Source organism: Oryctolagus cuniculus, chromosome 15, assembly GCF_051225735.1.
Source record: "Oryctolagus cuniculus isolate XC-2025 breed Fujian yellow rabbit chromosome 15, ASM5122573v1, whole genome shotgun sequence".
Classification (NCBI taxonomy): Eukaryota; Metazoa; Chordata; class Mammalia; order Lagomorpha; family Leporidae; genus Oryctolagus; species Oryctolagus cuniculus.
The window spans coordinates 15,040,128-15,067,312 of NC_142881.1; the positions used below are offsets into that span (position 1 = coordinate 15,040,128).

Here is a 27,185-nt window from a genome sequence, read left to right on the forward strand (position 1 = left end):
TTCGGTCTGCCTGATTAAGGTGGTAAGCACCAGCAAGCGGCTCGACCAGAGTGTGAGCCGCAGGTCACCGAACACAGGCACGCATCAGCGCCTAAAAACCTCCTCACAACATGGCGAAGAGAGGACCCGGATTCAGTTTGCCTGATTGATAGGACTTGTAAGAACCTGTGGCAACTCTAGCAAGTAGAGCAGAGTGTGTGCCGCGGGACACCGAAGACAGGCGCGTATCAACGCCAAAAATAAAAAGAAAGGGGGATCTGTGGGGAGCAATCCGGACTGGACTAAGTTACTGGAATTAAGACTTATTCTGTGCATCTGCTCTCCCACAATATGGCGCTGGGAGAGAAGTAAACAGCTTCCGCACAGCTGCCTCCAGTTCAACTAATAAACTGTAGGACTTGCTTCTGATTGGAGGAGAGCAGCGTGCTCGGCGTGTGGGCAGCCGAGTTAGGATTGGTGGAGGAGGACTATAAAGGAGGAGAGAGACGGCATACACCAGGAACATCTATGGGGAACATCTAAGGGGAACATCTAGCTGAAGGAACACCCGTGCAGCCCCCGAGAAAGCCGGCCGGCGGTGTGCCGCTCCCCTGCGGAAGTGGGGAATGCGGCCAGGGGGAACTGCCCTTCCACGGAGGTGGAAGGGATAGTAGCCAACCCGGGAAGAACCAGCAGCAAACCCGGGGAGGGCCGAGCAGACGAAAGAACAGCGCAGGGTTCTGTGTTGCTCCTCCGCGAAGAGGGGGAGCGACACTCCACTTCCATTTTCGCTTCCTGCATATGCACAACTTGGGAAGCAGGTGCAGTGGCTCAAGTACTTGGATCTTTGCCACTCACATGGAAGACTCAAACTGAGTTTTGGGTTCCTGACTTCAGTTTGGCTCAATCCTGGCAGTTGCAGGCATTTTGGGAGTGAGTCAGTGGATGAAGATCTATTTTTCTATCTCTCTGCCTTTCAGATAAAAAAAAGAAAATAAATTAAAAATCTTTAAAAAAAAAAAGAGGAAAGAATAGTTTCCAGAACTCACAGAAAATAGCTGTATCAAGCATAGAAAATTGCTGTATGCTCCAGCTTACACTGGAGCAAACAAGGTGATTCAACAGTGAGGGAGTTGCAGGAATTAAATACTTCAACCTCACTCATCTCCCACCCTCAGATATCTTATTGGTGCTGACCACTAGATGAGTCCAACTGGAAAGGAGAAGACACAGAAACAGGACGGAAAAGACTGACACAGGGGTCTAGAAAGACATGGAAAATATCAAACACAGTATTTATGAGTCACCACTAGAAAGAGAAAGATATATACAGCACACAGTTTAAATAATTTGTCATATATTGTAAATAACCATCAAGAAGCATACAGATCTACTTTTAAGGAATAGGTATTGAAAACCCTATTCATCTACAAATATATGTCAAGTATTTAATGTATATTACTTACTCAAAAGTACACATACAAAGAGGTATACTGTAAGATTCCTGAACCGAAATTAACTTCTTAGAAAAGGAATAAAGGTACAAAAACAACATCTATTTAAAAAAAAAAGTGCTATATATGTTGTTTTGGTCCTTCTGTGCTGCCATAACAAAATATCAGGGACCACATAATTTGTAGACAATAGAAATTTATTTCATATAGTTCTAGAGGCTAGCAAGTCTCAGATGAAAGCACTGGTAGATCTAGTGTCTAATGAGGGCTGCTCTCTCTCCTTCAAGATGTCGCCTTATTTGCTGTCTTCCAGAGGAGACAAAAACTATCCTCACAAGACAGAAGGGATAGAAGGAACAGAGGGGCCAAAAAGACCTAAGCTAGTTCTTTCCATCCCTGATTTTATAAAGCATTAATCCCTTTATGAGGATAGAGCCACCATGACTTAATCAATGGGGATTAAGTTTCAGCATGAATTTTGGAGGGGACACCATCAAACAATGGTATATGTCGTATTTATTTATAATCCGAGACCAGAAAGAAGAAAATGAAGCTACTTCAGAAATACGAGAAAAAGAATGAAAATAGCTATGGATTAATAAGAGTCTTTTCATCATCATACAGTTAGGAAGGGTAACTTAAACAAAAATTTATAGAGTCGTAAAGAGTCTTTACTGTATGCTGGTCCCTTCATTACACATTGTCCTGATTCTCCCCAACAACAATTTCATACAGGAAGCTACTGGTTGCAGTTACTGCTAAGTACTTCAAATATTACTTTTAGAAGTTATACTCTAGGGTGCTTTCATGAAGTTTCCCTGCCAGATCTATTACTGTGTGCTTTTTTTAAGTATCTAGTTATTGTACATCCATACACATTCTCATATAAAGCCACACTGATTGAAACATCTTCAGATGAAGATGACAGAATTAGAGAACAGAGTCCACAGATTTGGAGGACATAGTCTTTGGAACCATCAACTAACTCAAAGTTTAACAATTAAGAAGCAAATTTCAAAGATCATGTGTTGAAGAAAGCCCAAGTTATTGAGTTCTGTCACCACTATGGATTTATTAAAGGATCCTTCATAGGCTGCCTTCTCATTTCTGCATTACTTCTCAGCATTCCTAACAGTATTAGCCATACTTTCCAAATAAAATCATTTCACTTGAATCCTTGCCTCATAGTCTATTTCTGTGAAAACTCAAACTCAAACTCACCTGTCATCTTCTGAACACTTCTTACTTCCCTTTGCAAACAAATGTCATTAAAAGTGTCAGCCCTGGGGCCAGCACTGTGGCACAACAGGTGAAGCTGCCACCTGCAACACCAGCATCCCATTTGGGTGCTGGTTCAAATCCCCGCTGCTCTGACTTCTGATCCAGTTCCCTGCTAATGCACCTGGGAAAACAGAAGTTGGCCCAAGTGCCTGAGTCTTGCACCCACGTCGGAGACCTAGAAGAAGCCTCTGGCTCCTGCCTTCAGACTGGCAAGCCCCTGCCACTGTGGCCATTTGAGGGGTGAACCATAAGAAAGCAGTAGAGGATGGCCCAATTCCTTGGGCCCCTGCACCTATGTTAGGGACCCAAAGGAAGCTCCTGGCTCCTGCCTTAGGATCAACATAGCTCCAGCTATCTGGGGGGTGAACCAGCAGATCAAAGACCTCTCTCCCTCTCTCTGCCTCTGCCTCTCTGTAGCTCTGCCTTTCAAATAAATAAATCTTTAAAAAAAATCAGATCTACTCATTATTTTCAACTCAACTCTCCTCATTCCTTCTTAAATCCAGTTCTGTCAAACTTTCATCCCAGATGCATCTGTCATGATCACCCATGACTGCACAGGGCTAAATTCAACAGTCAATCCTCAGTATTCAGTACACTTGACACATCAGCAGAATTTGGAACAATTAATTACTTTCCTGTTTAATATTTTTTCTTCACTTGGCTTGCAGTTTACCACCCTCTTCCTTAATGCCTTTTTTAACATTTCCTTTGTTTCTACATCCATTTCTTTAGTGATCTGACCAAGTCTCATGGCCTTAAATGTCATCTATCCTACAAGTATTTCCAAACCTACATCTCCAGCCCAAATCTGTCTCTCTCAAGACCTGCAGAACCTTATATTCCACTGCTTTTTTGACATCTTCATGTGGATGTCTGGTAGACAACTCATATATAACATATCCCAGCTGAACTTCTAACCCTCAGCTTTCTTCACCTCAACTCCACTTAAGAATCCTCTAGGCCGGCGCCACGACTCACTAGGCTAATCCTCTGCCTTGCAGCACCGGCACACCGGGTTCTAGTCCCAGTCGGGGTGCCGGATTCTGTCCCGGTTGCTCCTCTTCCAGGCCAGCTCTCTGCTGTGGCCAGGGAGTGCAGTGGAGGATGGCCCAAGTCCTTGGGCCCTGCACCCGCATGGGAGACCAGGAGAAGCACCTGGCTCCTGGCTTCGGATCAGCGCGATGCGCCAGCCATTGGAGGGTGAACCAACGGCAAAAAGGAAGACCTTTCTCTCTGTCTCTCTCTCTCTCTCACTGTCCACTCTGCCTGTCAAAAAAAAAAAAAAAGAATCCTCTACATGTCAGTTGATGGCAACTTCATGTTTCCAGTTGTTCAAGTCAAAAGCCTTGGAGTCATCCGCAATTCGTCTATCTCACAATTTAAATCAAAATCTTCAGCAAATACCACTAGTTCTACTTTAAGAATAAATAAAACAAATCAACTAATTCTCACCATCTCCAATACTACTAGTGTGGTCTAAATCATTATCATTTGGGGCCCAAAAAAGCTACCTAACTGGTCTGCTTCTCTCTGCTCATTCCTCCATAAAGTTAATTTGCAATATAACAGCCAAAGTGATTTCTTTAAAAATAGTTGCTTTGCCCAAAATCTCACCCCATTTCAATCAGATAAAAGACAAACATCACATAAAAACCTGGTGATGTGGCTCCTTATTACTTCTCTAATCTCATTCCTTACCTAGATATCCACATACAAAATTCCTTCACTTCCTTCAATTCTTAGCTCAAAATTCACTTTCTCATTTTGGCTTATCTTGCCTTCCTAATTACCTCCCATTCTCAGTACTTTCAATCTCCTACAAGAGATTAAAAAAAAACAGCTAAATGTCATTTCATATAGCTTTCATATAGCTTTCATTTAGCTTTTTTTATTACCTGTGTACCTCTGCTAGAAATAAGTCCCTTAAAGAAAAATGCCTGATACATCAATTACTAATATGCATTATTGCATATATCTGGAATCAAGTGGAACCAAAAATGTGATCCTGTAAACTACAAAGTCAAATCTAATGTTTGGAGCTATGCCTTAGTTCAATAAACACTCCAAAACTTATGAAACAGTGATGACAATAGCCCTAGACAGGTATACACAGCTATGGTCCTAACACAGATAAAAATTATTCTCTGGTATATTAGAATATTTATAAATGTTGATGTGTACTCTCACATTATGTACAAACTAATCAAATGGTTTCTTTGTTCTGAATCAGATTATGACTCCCAAAAAAAAAAAAAAAAACTCAAAGATTCACAGTATTGGCAATAGAAGAAGCAAACTCCAGAATTATTAACAGTATTATTAAGAGTTGAATAAATGATCATTTAGGGATATAATAACTGCAAGTTTATCTCTCTTTAAAATTTCTATGTAACAATGAGATCAATATCCTCCTAACCAGACTATATTACACCCTCCTTAACCAGAGAATATTTCAGAGCAAATTTGTCTCTAGTAAATACCCATTAATCACCCTGCTATAATTTCAGCTTTCTTTTCAGTTACCTTCACCTCAATACTGGTTAAAGAAATAACCCTTTCTTTAATACAAAAACTTTATATTCTGTTCTCTAGAAACTGCCCACAAATAAATATACTCAAAGTAGAAAATGCAATCTACATTTGAATAGTTGATACTATTAAAATCAGCCAGAAAAAAAAAAAGCTTAAACTATTATCATTCTAGTAGTTACCATTAAGAAAGGAAAAGGCAAAAAACTTAAGAAAGGAAAAGGCAAAAAACTTCTCAGTGAAGACAATACATTTTTTTTTTTTGACAGGCAGAGTGGACAGTAAGAGAGAGACCGAGAGAAAGGTCTTCCTTTTTTCCATTGGTTCACCCTCTAAAGGCCGCTGATCCAAAGCCAGGAGCCAGGTGCTTCTCCTGGTCTCCCATGGGGTGCAGGGCCCAAGCACTTGGGCCATCCTCCACTGCACTCCCAGGCCACAGCAGAAAGCTGGACAGGAAGAGGAGCAACCGGGACAGAACCAGCGCCCCAACCGGGACTAGAACCCAGGTGCCAGCGCCGCAGGCGGAGGATTAGCCTAGTGAGCTGCGGCGCCAGCAACAATATACTTTTACCTTGTAACTCAGGTGATAAATTATCCCATTACTTATATTCAAAGCTGCACTCCTTAATATAGCACCATTCCCTAAAATAGCACTTTTCTATAGTATAGTGAACTTAATTACTCTGACATCTTCTAACTACATTTACCCGTTGTTTTGTGCTCATTTCCTTATAAATACTTTACAAAATGAAAGTACTTATAGATTATTTTTTGATACAACATATTTTCAAAATTTAAGCAACAAATGCAAAATGTCCTAGGAATAAAGTAATGAATTGATTTGCTATGAAGATATAATTCTACAGAAATTAGTGAGTTTTAGTTTGTACTAAATGATCCACAGAATTTTAAAACCGTTCATAATTTACCTATTATTCTCATAAAACTTTTCAGGATATATTCTTCCCATTTCCATCTTATACTACATTCTTACATATGCCTGACCAATAGCATAATTAGTAAGACAAAAATCATACAAAAATACTCCGTTGATAATTAACAAATAGTATTTTGGTTATAAAGAAAGCCAAGACAGTCAATATCTTTAGATGTACCAAAACTACAATTAGTCTGCAATCAGATTATTCCAAAATGAAAACAAGCCTAATAGTCAATGAATTCATCAGCTAGCAACTGTATCAACACTTCCTATTCATAGCAGATTTAAGTAAATCTGTTGTTCTTTACTGGCTACCCAAGGAAAGCACAATGACCACCTATGCCTCATGGACCAATGAGGCTATCATTAAAGGGACAAATGAAAAGCATGAAATACATGCTGTGAAGTGTAAATGAAGGCATATGTTAATTAGGTAGCATAGAGATTCAGTTTTAATGACCAGCATTGAAGGAGGACTCATGTGGATACTAATCAGAAAACTTCTCCATAAATTCAGACTCCTTGAAGTTTACCTTCAATGAAAAAGTGAGGGTTTTTTGTTAAATCTACTCTGCAGAAGGAAACAGAATCATTCATCTGTTTCAGTCTTGGCTCCACATGGAGGAAAAAACTGCTACCCTTGGGAACTTTTGGCCATACAGTATTATGCCACTCTGGGGCATGAATTCTCCTTAAATACAATATCCAGAAAAACCACATGTCAAATTAAACTGCATATCAAATTTTAACAAAAATTGGGAGAGGGTTTCTAGGGCCCCCAAAGCACACAGCCTCTCTCTGGAATAAGGGCAGGCAAAGACCCAAAGGCTAAATCTGGCTCACCACTTGTTTTTATAAATAAAGTTGTACTGGAAGACAGCCATGCCCATTTGTGTATACACTGTCAATGGCTGCTTTCATACTACAATAGCAGAGCGAATTAGCAATGACCCACAAATTCAGGTGGTCATTTATAGACAACTTTGCTGACCCCTCATTTAAAATAATACTAATATAATTTGTATTTAAAATAAAATTAGTAAAACCAGTAACTGGTAAATAAAACTTCAAAAGTCAAAGCCTACATTGCCAGTATGATAAACATGATAACAGTTTAGTTCTGAATCTTCCTATTCCTCTTGGGAAAGATAAACTAAAAAAAGAAAGAGAAAATGGGAGAAAATAGGAAGCAAAGAAAAAAGGAATCATACACAATCCAGATTAGTTATAAATGTACAAAAAAGAAATGAAACCAAAAGCTAAAAAGAAGAAGCCATAGAAGTACAGAAAGACAGACAACAGGCAATGAACATGGAGAAATGGTGACAGATACCAAAATTACCACACCATTCACACACACACACACACACACACACACACACACATACACACACACATCTAAGCATAAGAACTGCAAAAAGAAAAAGACAACAGAGTGTAAAAAACACAAAATATGTACAGGACATGTACAAAACTCAGGTGGGAACCCTAAGCAAAATCTGATTCTATACTCTACAGAAGAGATAGATTTTGAAACAGTAAATGGCAATAATAATGAATGGGCAGGCCGGCGCCGCGGATCACTAAGCTAATCCTCCGCCTAGCGGCGCCGGCACACCAGGTTCTAGTCCCGGTTGGGGCACCGGGTTCTAGTCCCGGTTGGGGCACCGGATTCTGTCCCGGTTGCCCCTCTTCCAGGCCAGCTCTCTGCTGTGGCCCGGGAGTGCAGTGGAGGATGGCCCAGGTGCTTGGGCCCTGCACCCCATGGGAGACCAGGAAAAGCACCTGGCTCCTGGCTCTCCTGCCATCGGATCAGCGCGGTGCGCCGGCTGCAGCGCGCCAGCTGTGGCGGCCATTGGAGGGTGAACCAACGGCAAAGGAAGACCTTTCTCTCTGTCTCTCTCTCTCTCTCACTGTCCACTCTGCCTGTCACAAAAAAAAAAAAAAAAAAAAAAAAAAAAAGAATGGGCAAAGGTATACCAGGAAAAGACTGACAGAAAGGAAAAAAAAAAACTAGGGGCCATAATATTAATAATCATACCACCTAGCATTCAGATCAAAGAATAAAGAAATAAATGATTTTATAGCATTAAAGAATTCAATCACAATAAATACATTAGTTATTAATATCCATAAAAGCAATTCCCATAAAGCACAAATTCCAAAATATACAAGGAGCAATGGCAGAAATAAACATTTTAAGACTTCAACTTTCAGAAAAAGATATGTCAAGTACAAAAACATAACTTATGAAGCCCTGAATTTAACCAATAAAGTAGATCTGATAGATGTAAATAATGAACTCTATCTTAATGTTATTAATCTGTTTTTTTATGTAGCCACAGAATATTTATGAAAACAGGGCCACAATGAAACTTTCAATGAGTTACAAAAAGTACAAAGAATATCTACAATTCTCTCAACACTGTAATGAACCCAAAAATAAATTACAAAAATCTGGAAACATAAACAATCCTTCTACATAAAGATTGCATTACTATTGCTTAAACAACTCCTGGGCCCATAGGAAAAACCAGCCACATTTACTTCACTGTTATAATTAGTTTGTTATGACAATATGTATGGACATTTATTCAGTGTAGCACTGCTTATTAACCATTACAGCTCAACAAGTTCCCACCAAAAGTTCTCTTGTAATTACTTATATTTTCTCAGTAAAATAAGAAGTCAAGTCATCAGCTGAAAATGATGACAAAGAATAAAGTGATAGAAATTTAAGGAGAGAGGAAAATATATGAAACAGTCATCCAGGAGATCTGGGAAAAGATCAAACTAAACTGACAGGAATTCCAGACATCATCAAGCGCTAATCAGAGATTAATGAGTATGAAAGCTGAGTATGTTCCAGACATCATTAAGGGCTATCTTGAGACCAGTGGTTATGAACTTAAAGCTAAATATGGTTAGAAGCACAGGCTTGACAGAATGAGAGAGTGGGGAAACGGACATTTAGCCCAATGGACTAAAGGCTCTGATAGGGTCAGACTGTTAAACTAAAGTGTGAGTACTAGGAGTGCAGGTGTGCAGTGTGTGGTACAGGGGTTAAGCAGGCACTTGTAACAATGTCATCCACATTAGGTGCTCCTCTTAGTCCTGGTTTCTCTGCTTCTCATCCTGCTTCTTGCTAAAGCACTTGGGAAAAGCAGTAGAGGATGATTCAAGTACTTCAGGCCCTGCCACCCACATGGGAGACCCAAATGCAGTCCCTGGACCCTGGCTGTAACCTGGCCCAGCCCCAACCATCTGTGGAGTAAGCCAGAATATAGAAGATCTGTCTGTCTGTCCTCTCAGTCTGTCATTTTGCCTTTTAAATAAATAAATCAGTTATTCAAAGAAAGAATAAATCAATGAATGAGCTACAAAGATCAGTGGTACTTGAAGAATAAGATAAATTGAAATAGAAATTATAGGACCCACCATAGGTACTAGAATGACAAGGTAAAGAGTACAGCAATGGGAGAGATTAGCTCAAGTAGAATGGAAAATAAGATCTTCGGTAGAGACATCAAAAATTAAGAGGTCACATATTGAAAGAAGTATTAAGGTAAATAATAAAGTCATAAAAATTTTTTATTGGAACAGGTGTCTGGCTAGGGGTTAAGATGCCCATGTCCTGTAGTGGAGTGCCTGGGTCTGAGGCCTGGCTCCAGCTTTTCACTAATTCAGACCCTTGGAAGCAGTGGTAATTGTTGAAGTACTTGGGTTCTTAGCTCCTGGAACCAGTCTTAGCCCAGTCCCAGCCATTGCAGGAATTTGGGGACAGATGCTAGCACTTTCTCTCTCCTTCTCAGTCTCTCCCTCCTCTCCCTGCTCTCCTCCCTCCTCCCTTCTGCTCTTTCTCCTTCTCCCTCTCTCCTTCCCTTCTTTCACCCATCCACACCTTCCTCCCTCCCTCCCTGTCTGTCTCTCTGCCTATCAAACTGAAAAGTAAACAAAGCTGATAAATATTTGCTGGGCAGAGTGACAGTAAATCAGATGCTAAATTCTCCAAGAAATAAAGCAACCTGAGAAACAAAATGATAGGTGGTGTAGTCTGGAGATAAGTCTCAAAGGCAGATTTAGAGGAGGAAGGATTAAGACAGGAAATGGCAGAAACCAGAACACATGTATCCATTTCAGTCCAGACATTGTAAGGACATAGAAATGAAAACAGCTTCACTAGAGGTGCATATGGGAAACAGCGAAGGACTTACAAAGGCAGTCTTCCTCTGAGCACACAAATACTCTCTTACTGTTGCTAACAGTGGTCTGCAAATGAATTTTCTTATTAGGACTGCATGCTCATTTACAGTCCTTGTCTCTACTGTTGAGGAACAGTGTTCTTCTTTTTCGTACTATTTGTTGAACTCAGTGTACAGTTAATTTTATGAGTATAAAGTAAACTGAAAACAGATCTTTGTAAAGATTAAGAGTGGGAATAGGAGAGGGAGAAGGAAGACAGGTGGGAAGGTGGGAGGGTGGGAAGTGTCACTATGTTCCTAAACCTGTGTATATGAAATACATGAAATTTGTATACCTTAAATAAAAACTTAAAAAGACAAAAAACTGCATGCTCTAAATAGTTGTCTATAAAGTTGTCTACACATAAATGAGCCCAGAACTTAAGTTTATAATACTGGCCAGAGCCAGAAATGGAGTGTGTTCTTGAATCTAAATAGTAACCACAAAGTATTTATTTGTAGGCAAGTTTAAAACAGTTTTTTTAAGTCACCAACTTTTGAAAATGTCATAAAGAATTTTTAAAAAAAAAGCACTAGAAAAACAAACCAAAAAAAAGGAAGAATATAGTACAGAAAGTCTGTGTAGATTGCCCTAGTCACCTTCACACACCAGATAATAATCTCTTATAAAAGCTGACAGGAAGTTTACTTTAAAGCAGTAATATATACATAAAAATACAGCAATAACATCAGGAATAGAAAACTGAAAAACAAAAAAACCTCAAAATCATGGAATGCATAGTAAAGAGACTGTATTAGTTTCAGCTCCTGGTTCATAGGTAAAATCCAAGGAAATAGCACCATCTATTGGAATTTCTCATATTTAAAAATATTCTCAAATCCTGGGAAATAAGATTAGTCTATAATATTTTCCCTCATTTGGCTAAGAAAATAAACTTACGTATTAATAAATAAGATCTAAATTAATCAAAAAAACCTTATGTTAAAATTATTAATTATTGGCTTAAAATTCTGATCTCAAATAACTTATCACTTTGACTAAATTCATATGGAGATTTTATTAAAGATAAAAATATTCTCAAAGAATGAAGAAATTACATATGTAAAGAAACTCACAGATATGGTATTCCTGTATGCTGCTTGTGTAACCATATATTGCAGAATATCCAAATATTATGATCATGACAACATCTCTACTATCCAACTCCATAATATGTGCTGAATGTCCCTCCACAGCATACTGCTGACCATGTCCAAGAACAGTAGGAGTTTTTGTACTCCATGACTGACTATTTATGTTAAAAACCCATAATTCATCTGTGACATTGCCATCATTTGTTTCAATTCTGCCTCCATACATAAAGATGTTTTCCTGTAAATTAAAATACATGTATTAATAGACAAAATAGTTGTTTCTTAGCAATACGTATTAATTTAAAATAAGTGATATATTTCAACATATAATTTTGGTCAATGTTCACAACATGCATAAGGCATAGTTCTTATTTGTAAAAGATCAGGAAATACAAGAATAATGAAAACTAAATTTATATACTAAAAAGAGGGGAAATACCTATGCTTTCAAATTTTACTTGAAAACATTTTATTCAAAGTGGCTACATTATACAATCACCCATATTTTTAATTATCCTATAGGAAGATAATAATGAACCACTATTATGAGAATAGAATATGCAGTATTATAATCAAAAACTTAAAAATTTAAGTGTGCAGTAGTTCTATAACAAATAATTTCCTTCTCCATATAACAGAAAAAAATTACAAACTAGGTTGTTGATTAATCACTCATAACAATCTTTTCAATATTTGAACAATCTGAGTCTCTAGTTGTTATGTTTGCATTCCACCATCCTAACTTGTACTACTTTGTGCTATTCACATCATTTACTGTTTTTGTCAAGCACTATTCACCAAAAAGGCAGATGATATTCATGCAGCATGTACATTTTTAATTTTAATTTCTCTTGGTTATAGGAAAACACTACAAACATTAATTCATCTTTGGTAAATCTTAATAGCACTTATAAATTATACAAATAATCTTAATCCCATAGGATTATAATAAATTGACATAAATCATCACTATTTCAGAAATCAAGGAATAGAGGGGAACTTCTCCAATGTGCTAAAGGATGCTTTCCCCTAAGGTCAGGAATGATATAAGGATGCTCATTTCTGCCACTTCTACTCAACATAATACTGAAGGCTGTAGCTAGAGAAAACAGGCAAAAACTAATACAGGCTTTGAAAAGGATGACTGGAATTGGATAGGTACAAGAAAACTGACCCTCCTGGCAGATAACACAATTTTGTGCAGAGAATATACTAAGTAGTCCCAAAAAAGTCAATTACATCTAATCAATTCAGCAATATTGCAGGATATAAGATCTACTTAAATAAATTAAATTATATTTCTGTACACTTAAGAATGAACAACCCAAAAAAGTTAAAGGTATAAATAAATGCAGAAATATTCCATGTGTATGGGTCAGAAAACAATATTAAGATTATAATACTCTCCACATCTAGAGATTCAACACAATCCCTATCAGAATCCCAACTGGCTTCCTTGTAAAAAGTAACAAGTTTATTCCAAAATTATATGGAACTGCAAGGCAGATAGAATATCAGAACAATCTTGTCAACAAACAACATCAGGATAAAATCACAAAGCCCAAAAATGGAGGAATCACATTTCCGGAAAACTTACTCCTAACAAAACTAATCAAGATGGTACACTACTGACAAAACCAATAGAATAGAACTGGAAGTCAAGAATAAAGCCATTCGTCAACTGATTTTTGACAAGTGCCAAGACATTCAATAGGGAAAAGCAATCCCTACAACAAGAGTGTACAAAAAATTTAATAACCACTTGCAAAAGAATAAAGTTGAACCTTTACTGTATACTATACACAAAGCTCAAAATAGATGGAAGAATTAAATGTAAGAACCAAAACTATAAAGCTCTCAAATGAAAAAAAAGAGGAGGGGGGTAAATTCTATGATCCGGGATTTGGCAATCTATTGTTAGATATGACACCAAAATCACAAGCAGTGAAAAAAATTTAAAAATATAAACCTCATTAAAATTAAAAAAAAAACCTTCAACACTTCAAAATATACTATTAATAAAGTGAAACAGCACACAAAATGGTATAAAATATTTGCAGGATACATATCTGCTAAGAGTCAACTATTTAGAATATATAAAGAACTCTTACAATTCAGCCATTAAGACAAATAACCTTATTTTGGAATGGGCAGGACTTGAACAGAAATTTCTACAAAAACTACATTAAAAAGTGCTCAACAGTATCAGTAAACAGAAAAATAAAAACCAAAACCATAGTGAGATACCGTTTCATACCACTAAAATAACTACCATAAAAAAGATACTAATAAGTGTTGACAAGGATGTACAGAAGTAGTAGTCTTCATAGATTTGGTGGGAATGTAAATGATATAACCACTTTGGAAAACAATCTTGTATATATTCAGAAAATTTACACAGCATTGCCATTTGACCAAGCAATTCGACTCCTAAGTATATAACTAAGAAAAAAAAAAAAGTGCCCTCACAAAAGCTTTATAAAAATGTTCATATTGGCCAAAAGGTGTAAAGGTTCCAAATATCTATTAACTGATAAATAACCAAAATGCAGAATATCTATATGATGGCATCCAATGAGAGTTATTCAGCCATGAAATACTAATACACGTTATACCTTAAAACAGTATGCTAAGTGAAATATGCCAATCCCAAGTCAATAGTGTATGATTTTCAGTCATATAAAATACTCAGAAAAGACATATCTATAGAGACAAAAAACAGATTTGTGATTGCTTAAGACTGAGAGGAGGCTTGGAGCAACAGTTAAAGAATACAAAGTTGCTTTATAAATGACGAAATTAAATTGATCACACAACTCTGAGATCTTACAAAAATCTACAATAGTTATATACTACTGAACATACTAAAAATCTCTGAATTATATTCCTTAAATTAGTGAATTGTAAAGTATACCAATTATATCTCAATACAGCTTTACAAAAAAGAAATATAAAACACTAAAATTAAACTAAAATATAAAACTAAAATAAGTCTAAGAAACATATGCATATTTGTATGTATATATATGCACACATACACAAGTATATAAGAGATTACTATTTGATTTTAAAGCATATACATGCATAAAAAGACTGGAAGTTTGTTCTTTATACTGTTCCTGTATTTTCCAAACTGTTTTACATAAGCACAGAAAATTCATAAATTGTGATTTGAAAGGCCTAGCCACAGATCAAAAAATACATGAATCATGGTTCATTCAAAATAAAAACCAGTGAAATGGCCTGTAATTTTAATTATGCTAAATTCAAGAGTCCCAGGAGTATATAAAAATGACTGATACAAATGTAATTCCTTTCAAAATCTCAACAAAACTTTTCAGAAAAAGAAAACTCAAACCTAAAGTTTACCTGGTATTACCTGGTATTTCTCTCTCTCTCTCTCTCTCTCTCTCTCTCTCTCTCTCTCTCTCTCTCTGCCTCTCCATCTATGTGTGTAATTCAGACTTTCAAAGAAATAAATAAAATCTTAAACAGAAACAAAACAATACAAAAAAAAAAAGACGCTATCAACAGACTAAAACTGATAGACGACAGGACCAGAAATGCAAAGGTGGGTCAATATTCGCAATTCAATAAATATCATAAATCACATCAATAGAATAATTGGTCATCTAAATGGAAGCAGAGAAAGCATTTGATAAGATTCAACACCCATTTCATGTTAAAAACCTTCCACAAATTAGATATAGAAGGAACACTCCTCAAAATTATAAAGGCTATATATCACAAAACAATAGACAATTTCACACTGAATGGGAGAAAGCTGAAAGCATTTCCCCTCAGATCTGGAACAAGACAAGGATGTCCACTTTCGCCACTCTTATTCAATACAGAATTAGAAGTTTTAGCAAGAGCCAGTTAAGGAGGAGAAAGAAAGAAAGCGTATCAAAATTGGAAAAGAGGAAGTCAAATTATCCATGTTTGCAGATGACTTATGTTGTACATGGAAAAACCTAAACACTTCACCAAAAAGCTGTTAGAATCAATAAGCCAATTCAGTAAAATTGCAAGTCACAAAACAAACATACAAACAATAGCAGCTTTTGTGTATGCTAATGATGAACTCATAGAAAGAGAAATCAAGAAATTGTAATCACAACAGCCATCAAAAAAATCAAATATTTATGAACAAATTTAACCAAAGAAGTGAAAGATCTCTACAATGAAAATTATTGAACATTGATGAAAGAAATCATAAAGGACACAAAAAATGGAAAGATAGTCCTTGCTCATGAATTGGAAGAATCAATATCATTAAAATGTCTACACTACCAAAAGCAATCTACAGATTCAATGCAACCCCTAAAAAAAATACCAATGATATTCCCTACAGAATTAGAAAAAGCAATCCTAAATTTCACATGGAATTACAAAAGACCCAAAATAGCCAAAGTGATCCTGAGCAAGAAAAAATCAAGATGGAGGCCTCACAATACCTGACTTCAAAGCATACTACAAAGCTATTGTAAGCTATTGTAATCAAAATGGCATGGCACTGACACAAAAACAGCTACAGAGGTAAAAAAAAAAAAAAAAAAAAAAAAAAAAAAAAAAAAACCATAGGAGAAAATACTAGCAAACCATGTATTTGATAGAGGAATAATGTTATAATATATAAAAAATTCCTTCCACTCAACAACAAAAACATAACCCAATTCAAAAATGGCAAAAGATTTGAATAGACATTTCTCCAAGAATACACAAATAGTTGATAAGTCTTGAAAAAACAAGCAATATTGATTACCATGAGAGAAATGCAAATCAAAGAGATACATTTCATCTCATTAAGTTGTCAATAATCAAAAAAACTGCCGGCGCCGCGGTTCACTTGGTTAATCCTCTGCCTGCGGCGCCGGCATCCCATATGGATGCCGGGTTCTAGTCCCAGTTGCTCCTCTTCCAGTCCAGCTCTCTGCTGTGGCCCAGGAAGGCAGTGGAGGATAGCCCAGGTGCTTGGGGCCCTGCACCTGCATGGGAGACAAGGAGGAGGCACCTTGCTCCTGGCTTCAGATAGGCACAGCACCGGCCATAGCGGCCATTTGGGGGCTGAACCAATGGAAGGAAGCCCTTTTCTGTCTCTCTCTTTCTCTCTCACTGTCTAATTCTGCCTGTCAAATAATAAAAAAATAAAAATTAAAAAAAAATAACAAGGGTTGGCAAGGCAATGGACTAAAGAATCCATGTGCCCTAGCAGGGATGTAAAATGATGCATTCACTGTAGAAAGCATTATGGCACTTATGTTTTATTAAACATAAATATATATATACTGACTAGGACATTTATTACTCACATTAATTTATCTATTGCCTTTAATAATCTCAATCAATTCCTTGACCTAAACAATAGTGAGCTGTTGTGTATTTTTATATATATATATAAATACATATATATATATAAAAATATATATATATATAGCTTTTCTTTTTGGAAATAAATGAAAATTCATTTCATTCTACATTAGTACTTGACTTTAGGTATTCATTTACACACACTTGGCTTAGCATTACATAAATTAACTAAGCATATATTTCATATCTATAAATAAAGTTTATTTACTGGTATTTTATATATATGTTTATAAAACGTAGACCCAGAAATTCCACTTGTGGGTATACACCCAGAAGAACTGAAAGCAGAAACTTAAACACACTTGTTGGACACATATTGATGTAAACATTATTCATAATAAACAAAAGGTAGAAGCAATCTAAGTGTCTATCAAGGAGCAATGGATAGTAGTACAATCATATAATTGATATCATTCAGCCTTAAAATGAAGGATAGGGCAGGCATTTGGCATAGTGATGAAGACACCACTTGAGATATCTGCATCCCACACCAGAGTACCTGGGTTCGAGCCCCAATTCTGCTGCTATTCCAGCTACTTCCTAATACATACCCTGGGAGATAGCAGGTTTTGGCTCAAGCACCTGGGTCCCTGCCACCTACATGGGAGCCCCCACATTGAGTTCCTGGCTTTGGCATGGCCCAGCCCTGGCCGTTGTAGGAATTTGTGGAATGAATCAATGACCAATAGATTGGGAAAGGTCTACTCAGTGTCTATCTCTCACTCTTGCTCTCGCTCTCGCTCTCGCTCTCTCTCTCTCAAAAATAAATTACATAATTTTTTTAAAACCTGGGAGGATATTCCATACATGCTGCAACATGGATGAACCTTGAAGACATTATGCTCATGGAAATAAGTCACAAAATGACAAATATTATATGATTCCACTTATATAAGTAATGACCACTTATAAGTAGTCAAATTCACAAAGACAGAAAGTAGACTGGTGGTTTGCAGGGGCTGGCTAGAAGAGTGATGAGAGTAATTACTTTAGTTTTACAAGATAAAAAAAAGTTCTGGAGATAATCATGGCAATGGTTATACCACAATGTGAGAGTACTTTTATCATTGAACTCTACATATAAAAATAGTTAAAATACTAAATTTTACCTTGTGTCCTTTATTATAATTTTAAAAAGTGACTGACCTGATGACTAGGTAAAAAGCCATGGACACAAATCCCAACACTCATCTTTTTTTATGTCTTTTATTGAGCAATTATTCTAAAATCCACTATTTTACTAAAAACTATGAGTCTATGATATATGAAGTTACTGTGATCCCTATGATACATTGTTCTCATAAGTGTTTGAAATAAATCTGAGATTTGGTACCTTTCCTCCTAAGGTAAACTCTTAAAAAAAGATTAAAATTTAAAAGTCAAGAGCCATACCTGATATAAAGCAAGAGAATGTCCATATCTCTGGAGAGGCCCCCTTGACAGAGTTCCTACATTCCATATACTGCTTTCTAAATTGTAACTAAAAGCAAGAAAAGATAATAACTTCATAAGCTAAGATTCATTTCAATTTTTTGATTTCCATATGCTTTCCTCCACTTGCAGTTAAATATTCATTAAATTCAGTAAGAATTATAAATCAACGCTTAACTTCATGTATCATATTGGAAACTTTTAATAAAGACTCACTGAAGACATACCCACTATAAGATCTAATCAATAAAATGTATAATGTATATTAACTTGACTAGGACATTTATTATATTAATGTTATCTATTGCCTTTAATAATTTCAATTAATTTCTTGACCTAAACAATAGCAAGCTGTTCTATACTTTTTAAAAAAGCTAGCTTTTCTTTTAGGAAATAAATGAAAATTCATTTCATCCTATAAGTCATATACTTTAGGTATTCATTTTTATTCTTCACACACACTTGACTTAGCATCACATAAATTAACAAAGTATATATTTCTTATCTAAAACTAAAGTTTATTTACTGGTAATTTTGTTTTAATTGTGCAAAATAAACTCACTAGCATAGAAACTTCTATTACAATACATTACGTTCAATACATAAGGAAATAAAAGTTCAAAACTATGAATCTCAAATATTTAACAAAAAGAATTCTTGCTGGTTTTCACTATACTCTACACTCAAACTTTAATTTGCCAAAATACTCAAAAGAATGATCCCAGTCCAAAAATAGGGTAGTATTTTAAGTTAAGACTCTGACTATCAATTATTATCTCTCTACTTCTCTCTTCCTCTGACTCAACAGGAAAGGCAAAAAGTTTCCTTTCACAAGAAAGATAAGGGTAACCAAAATTGTTCTCAGCATTATTTCCTGGCTTGGAGTTATAAGATGTATATGTATAATACAAATGAGGAAAGATAATCAATGAGGACATAACTTCCACAGATTTGCACCTCTAAATCTACCCACCTACCAGTATCTGCAGCCAACACATTGCTTTCCACCAAATTATCATAAATTAGGGCTCAGCAAAGTATTTCTGTAAAGGGCCAGACAGTAAACATTTTAGGTATGTGGGCCACACTGATCTCACATCTTTTTTTTTTAGCCTAATGAAAATTAAATAAACCATTCTCAGCCCCCAGGCATTGGGCCTAACCTCTATAGTCTGCTGATCTCTGCTACAAATGAGTTGCTTATGTTCCTTACACATTAGATCCCATACTACCCCAGCAGTTCTCCCACGTTTTCTATATTATATGTCTTACCAGAATTTTCATCAGCATAAATACTTTTATTTCTTTCATTTATTAAAAGAAAGAAAACTTCCCTTGACTTCACTCCCCCTTCAAGTTACCACCCCATTTCCTTACTGCCCCACATCTTTATGGTCCCACCCCGACCAATCCTTCCATTCTCTCTGAAACTAACTCTACTTGGGCTTTTAACCCCACCAACCCAGAAAAACTGTCTGTCAAGGTTAGCTTCCTCATACTAAACCCATGGCCACTTTTCAGTCTTCATTTCTCTTGACTTAGTTAATCATCAGCACTTGACATTGTTAATCATGACTTAATCCTCGTATATTGTTTTCCTTGCCTTCAAAGTCACTGTACTCTTTTGGTTCTATCTCACTGGCCACTACTTTCCTGTCTCTTTTACTGATTTCTTCACTTCTCTCCAATATCTCAGAGATGGGATACCTCAGACTCAGTTCTTCTTTTCAGACTAGAAGTCATTCCCTTGATAATCTCATCCTAACTCAATTCTGTTCCTACTCTTCCTCCCAATCCCTAGAATGCTCTTAATAGAGTACCTCATTTGTCAAAACACGCTAAAAACCCTTCCATGAGTTCCAACAAATCTACAACACTCTTCATCAACTATATACCTCCTCCATTAGCCCTCCAATTTCATACTTCCTTATTACACATTCCATGCAATTCATATGGGCCTACTCATTGCTCCCCAAATATTTCAAGCAGCCCCTCCCTTAAGGCTTTTGTCTGACTCTCCTCTGTGGCTACAGAAAACTGTAGTGCCGACACCCTGACCTCCTCCTAGACTTTGCTCAGCTTTCATTTTTCTCATGAAACCTACCTTGGCCATTACATTTGTAATTGCAACTTCCTACTTTTTGGCACTCCTGATTTGCTTACCTCTTCTCTCTTTTTCTTTTCTCTGCATATATATGTGTGTATGTGTATACTTATGTGTGTATAGATATATCATGAATATGTAATGTGTGTATATACATATATAACAGCTCCAGCTGTTGCAGCCATATTGGGAGTTAACCAGCAGATAGAAGATCTGTCTGTCTCTTCCCCCCTCTCCTCTCTGTAACTCTGCCTTTCAAATAAATAAATCTTTAAAAAAAGTTTAATATCTACACATCAATTAAATTCTGCTATAGAACATAAATCATTATAACTGACACTATCACTTCTAAAAGCTATTTAAATATCCTTATCTACATTTGAACTACATTCAGAATGATGAAAAATATTCTCCAACCTGTGAAAACAAGGTTAATTCTAATCTGATACCTCTTGGCTTTTATCTATATAAGCCTATAAATCTGCATAACATAGAAACCAAAGGAACCAGGTTTCACACAAAAAAAGTTAAACTATTTGGTTCAAATAGAAAATATGTAAGTTTAAGAGAGTACTGAATAATATTCATCACTTAATTTCAAATATGCTATTCAATTTTCCCAAAACACAAACTTTTAAGATTTTCACTTGATAATTTGGCTTTACTTTCACAATGCAGCTTTGGAAAGATCACAGTTTAATTCAAGTTCAACTCTGTTTTCACAGGTTTCTTCATTTTCTTTAATCACAGTTAATTCTTTCTAGTTTCCACATTAAAATCTCATTATTTCTTCAGGTTCTTGTCATATCTTAATTCACTTTAACCCTATCAACTCTCTTTCAATTCTTTCTACTATATTTTAGTCATCATATATTATGTTACAAAATTGTAATTTTTCACTTAAATATTTACCTAAAACTCTTCTCTTTCAAGAATTTTATTTTGCAGTTTAAATCTAGTCATTTCAGTCATAATTTTAAAGAAATTTCCTCTTATATTTAGTATTTCTTAGAGTTTCAAAATTAATAGGGTTAATATATTCAACACATAAAATTGCCTGATAAAACAGAGAATTCCCAGTGAAATCTAAATTTCAGATAAACAAGAACATTTTTAATGTCAGTATGACCTATGCAATATTTGGAACAAAACAAAAAATATAAATACTGCACTTTTTCTCATATGAAAAATTTGTTATTTACCTGAAATTTGATTTTAACTATGTCCATTATATTTATCTGCTTATCTGATCATTCTATAGGATACACACCATAACAGTATTCTGTCTGGAACCAGTTCTGACTGGCTGATGACTGATTTGCACTAGTTATTAGAAATATTATAACTATAAACAACATTATTCATCAAAATATTCATCCTAATTCCCCTTTTCCGTTATTGAATAGTTCATAAAATACAAGTGCAATCATCAACTGAATAAGAAATCAGATAAAACATTCATCCTTTTGGCTCCCCTTAGTACCCAATCATACAGAGAACAATCTCTATTGAGGCAACAGTAAAAGAATGATAGGTTTTATAATAGGTACTATTCTGCAAAAAACTGCTTGTAAATTACATATCAAGTTAAAGTTCATATAAATTAAAATGTACAGAAGAAACTGAAAGTATTTTTATGTATACGATTATACTTCATTTTGAGACACTAAAATGTGGCAGTGTTTATTATGCCCAGAACAGTCATAGCCTACCTTTATTTGAAGTTAATATTTCTCATTGATAAATTTATTAAAAACACAAAACAAACCTGTATGTACAATGATATAATTAACTATGGACGTATTGAGTTATTCCCAAATCAGTCCCATTTAACAAATTGATGTCACAAAATTAAACATATATTCAAACATCAAAACAGTCCAGCTTAATATATTGTAAAAATCTGAAAATACTTACTTCAAGACCATTTGAAAAGAACCGTAGTTAAAAGTATATCCACCAATCACCCACATAAATTTCCCATGTAAAACTGCTTTATGTGAAGCCCGACCTACAGAAGGATTGAAGGGTTTCACGTTTGGGAGAATCCAATAAGATTCAGTAGAAGGAACATTCAAAGAACAATCAGGACCTATTAAAATAAAAATCAAACAACACACTGGATTAAAAAAATCTTATATTATAAAAAGATTACATAGGGATTAAGAGAATTTAAGAATACAATGCTTCTTATATTAACAAATGAAATAGAAATAACAATATGGAAATAATTTATAAGAAAAATACTAACAGCAAATGTAATGCCTAAAAGGGAAAAAAATTCACATACTCAGAGTTGGATATGTTCAAATAAATATCAAAATCTAAAAGAATAAATAACATAAAACTGCAAATTTACTTTAGTATGTTTAGAATATTATAATGGAAAACAATATACTCAAATCTCAGTTTTTGCCCTAACTAGCAGTGTGACCTTGGGTAAATCTGTTTACCAGTTCCATCATCAAACTTTCATCTATAAAATGGAAATAATCTATCCCAAGTGTTATACTATAAATATTTAATATAAAATCAAGATAAACAAAGCATTTGTAAATTATAAACTGTGCAACAATTATTAAAATAAAGATTATGTTTTCCTTGGCATCATTATTAGAACAACCAGAATTGGCGTTGGTAGGGAGCTTCATATCCTCAAAGAAAAAAAGCTATTACGTATAATAAGATAAAAACTATTAATTAGTACAGAATAATTTCAAATACAATAAGGATAAAAACACAGCCTCTGGGGCTGGCAGTGTGGTGTAGCGGGTAAAGCTGCCGCCTGCAGTGCCAGCATCCCATATGGGCACCGGTTCAACTCCTGGCTGCTCCATTTCTGATCCAGCTCTCTGCTATGGCCTGGGAAAGCAGAAGATGGCCAAGTCCTTGGGCCTCTGCACCTGCATGAGAGAATGGGAAGAGGCTCCTGGCTTTGGATCAGCAAAGCTCCAGCCATTATGGCCATCTGGAGAGTGAACCAACGGATGGAAGACTCCTCTCTCTCTCTCTCTTTCTCTCTGCCTCTGCCTCTCTGTGACTCTGCCTTTCAAATAAATAAATAAACATTTAAAAACACACACACACACAAAAAAAAAAACACAGCCTTTTCCTATTCATATGCCTGGTATTACTCATGAGTCTTGGTAAACTGTAAAATGTAGGCGACTAGACTCCAATTGTAAAATACAGGAGACTAGCCTAGATCAGTGTTTTTCCAACTTATGTAATGGAAGAAATGCTCCTAAAGGAAATATCAAACTCTGGGGCTCACAAATTATTTTCATTTTGGAGAAACAAAATATGTTGAAATACTACACATAAAGTCTTTAGAACTTGTTGTATAAGTATAACTGATGGAGTAAATAAAGGGGAGAGTGATCCAACATGGGAAGTGAGAATCTCAGCAGACTCATAGAATGGCAGATGTCCTAAATAGCACTCTGGCCTCAGAATCAGCCCTAAAGGCATTCGGAGCTGGCTGAAAAGCTCATGAGAGTATTTCAGGCATGGAAAGCCAAGACACTCTGGCAAAAGATCTCTGCGAGTGAGATCCCAGTGGAAAGAACAGGCCATCAAAGAAGGAGGTACCTTTCTCTGAAGGGAGGAGAGAACCTCCACTTTGACTATGAGCTTGTCTAAACAAGATAAAATCGGAGAACTCAGAGGGCTTCCATAGCCTTGGAAACTCATGACTGGAGCATAGGGAGATTACTGATGCCATAGACAGGAGTGTCAATTGGTAAAGTCAACAACAGGAGTCACTGTGCACTTACTCCTCATGTAGGATCTCTATCCTTAATGTGCTGTACATTGAGATTTAATGCTATAACGAGTACTCAAACAATATATTTCACTTTGTGTTTCTATGGGGGTGCAAACTGTTGAAATCCTTACTTAATGCATACTAAACTGATCCTCTGTAAAAAAAAAAAAAAAAAAAGAAAAGAAAAGAAATTATCAATTCCCAACTTGACTCTCACTGGGATTAAACATGACAATAGGTCTGCTCTGATTTCATCATCATTTTAAAAAATCATCTATTATTTTTCACTTTATGTTTCTGTGTGAGAGCAAACTGTTGAAATCCATACTTAATGTATACTAAGCTGATCTTCTGTATATTAAGATAATCGAAAATGAATCTTGATGTGAATGGAAGGGGAGAGGGAGTGGGAAAGGGGAGGGTTGTGGGTGGGAGGGACGGTATGGGGGGAAAGCCATTGTAATCCATAAGTCGTACTTTGGAAATTTATATGCATTAAATAAAAGTTTAAAAAAAAAAAAAGAAAAAAAAAAGTATAAACAATTTCATAAAATTAAACACATTTATAAAACAAAATTAACATTTAAAGGTGTGTCTCCTTTTATTGCACATCAATCTATTGTACTTTGTAGATACTGTATTTTTACAAATTAAAAATTTGTGGCAATTCTGTACTCTGCAAGTCTACTGCACCAGGAATATGTGTTCACTTCATTTCTGCGTGTCTCAATATGGTAATGCAATATTGCAAAAGTTTTTATTAGTATATGTGCTGTGGCAATCTGTGATCAGTGATCTTTGGGAGTATTATGAACCACAGCTATACAAGACAGGAAAGTTAACTAATAAATGTTCACATGTTCTACCTGCACTACTGATCAGTCAATCCCTGCCTCTCTCCTCTTCATGCCTCCGTATTCCCTGAGATGCAATATTGAAATCAGGCCAAATATTAACCTTAAAACATCCTCCAAGTATTCAAGAGAAAAGAGGTGTCTTACATCTCTCACTGTATATCAAAATCTATAAATGACTAAATTTAGTGAGGAAGACATGTCAATAGACATGACAGGCCAAAACCTAGGTCTTTTATGCCAAAGAGTCAAATGCTGATGTGGAAGACAACACCAAATTATCCAGAAGATCTAGCTAACAAAATTGAAAAAGATGGGTTCATCAAACTACAGATTTTCAATGTAGCAAAAAAAACCTGTATCACAAGATAATAAAAGGGGCCAACACTGTGGCACAGTAGGTTAACCTCCACCTGCAGCGCCAGCATCCCATATGGGGTCAGTTCTAGTCCCGGCTGTTCCTCTTCTGAACTAGCTCTCTGCTGTGGCCTGTAAAAGTAGTAGAAGATGACCCAAGCGCTTGGGCCCCTGCACCATGTGGCAGACCCAGAAGAATCTCCTGGCACCTGACTTTGCATTGGCTCAGCTCCAGCCATTGTGGCCATTTGCAAAGTGAACCAGCAGATGGAAAACCTTTCTCTATCTGTAACTCTACCTCTCAAACAAATAAATAAAATCTTTAAAAAACAAAAAAAGATAATGACACTGAAGACTTTCATAGCTATAAAGTAGAAGTGAATACCTAGCTTCAAAGTAACAAAGGACAAGCTTACTTTTTTAATTTTTTATTTATTTATTATATAACATGAACAAATTTCATGTAGTTCATATATACAGACTTAAGAACATAGTGATACATCTCCTCCTACCTTCCCTCCCACTGACCCTCCAGCTTCCTTCCTTTCTTATTCTTTAATTTTTACAATAACATACTTTCAGTTTATTTTATAATCATAAGATTGATGCTCCACTAAGTAAAGAATTCAACAAATAGTAAAAAGCAAAAAAAAAAAAAAAAAAAAAAAAAACCTGTTCCTCAACAGTAGAGACAAGGCTGGCACTGTGGCACAGCGCGTTAACACCCTCGCCTGAAGCCGGCATCCCATATGGGTACCAGTTCGAGACCCAGCTGCTCCACTTCCCATCCAGCTCTCTGTTATGGCCTGGGAAAGCAGTAGAAGATGGCCCAAGTCCTTGGGCCCCTGCACCCACATGGGAGACCTGGAAGAAGTTCCTGGCTTCTGGCTTCAGATTGACGCAGCTCTGACCATTGCAGCCAATTGGGGACTGAACCATCGGATGCAAGACCTCTCTCTCTCTCTCTCTCTCTCTCTGCCTCTCCTCTCTCTGTGTAATTCTGTGTAATTCTGACTTTCAAATAAATAAACAAATCTTTAAAAAAAAATAGACAAGATCTGTAAACAATCAATTCTCAAAATGTCAATTTTGTTCATATATATTACATTTTTTGTACTTTATTAGTTACCATATATCAGGGAAAAATGTTATTTGTCTTTTGAGGACTGGCTTATTTCACTAAGTATCATGATTTGCAGTTGTATATATTTTGTAGCAAAAGACAGGATTTCAAAGCTTACTCTCATTTTAAGGGTTAATGATTTTAATTTGAAACCAATGCAAATTTTTCTGGAAATCCTGAGACCTCAAGAATTACACTATATATATTCTATGTTCTATAAATGGAACAGTGGCTGGATAATAGCACATCTGTTTACAACATGGTTTATTATTTTAAGCCCACTGTTGAGACTACTGCTCAGAAAATGTTTCCTTTCAAAATATTACTGTTCATTGATAATGTACCTGGGCACCCAAGAGCTCTGAAGCATGATAAATAACGATTTCTACATTACATTGTTTTCATGTCTGCAAATACAACATCGATTCTGCAGTCCATATATCAAGATTAACATCAGGGGCTGGTGGGTTAAGCAACCACCTGCAATGCCAGCATTCCACATGGGTGTGTGTTCGAGTCCCAGCTGCTCCACGTCAGATCCAGCTCCCTGCTGATGTGCCTGAGAAAGAAGTGGAGGTGCCAGGGCTCCTGCACCCATGTGGGAGACCTGGAAGAAGTTCCTGACTTCTGGTTTCAGGCTGGCCTAGCCCCAGCTATT

General features: G+C 36.1%; 1 protein-coding gene across 7 annotated transcripts in view; it reads right to left on the reverse strand.

Moving 5' to 3' along the window:
• Window positions 1-27,185, reverse strand: part of ATRNL1 (attractin like 1) — an 818,312-nt gene that overhangs the window by 722,866 nt on the left and 68,261 nt on the right. For 6 of the 7 annotated variants that reach the window (XR_011382205.2, XM_089314254.1, XM_070057169.2 and 3 more), the window contains exons 6-8: window positions 22,345-22,519; window positions 18,285-18,372; window positions 11,505-11,760 (exon numbers count right to left, since the gene is read on the reverse strand). Coding sequence is in view for 6 of the 7 variants with exons in the window: in XM_089314254.1 (XP_089170380.1) it covers window positions 11,505-11,760; window positions 18,285-18,372; window positions 22,345-22,519 (519 nt within the window). In the remaining variant the exon portion in view is untranslated. Of the gene's footprint in view, window positions 1-11,504; window positions 11,761-18,284; window positions 18,373-22,344; window positions 22,520-27,185 lie in introns of those variants that run through there. The other variant, XM_089314257.1, reaches the window with a different exon arrangement.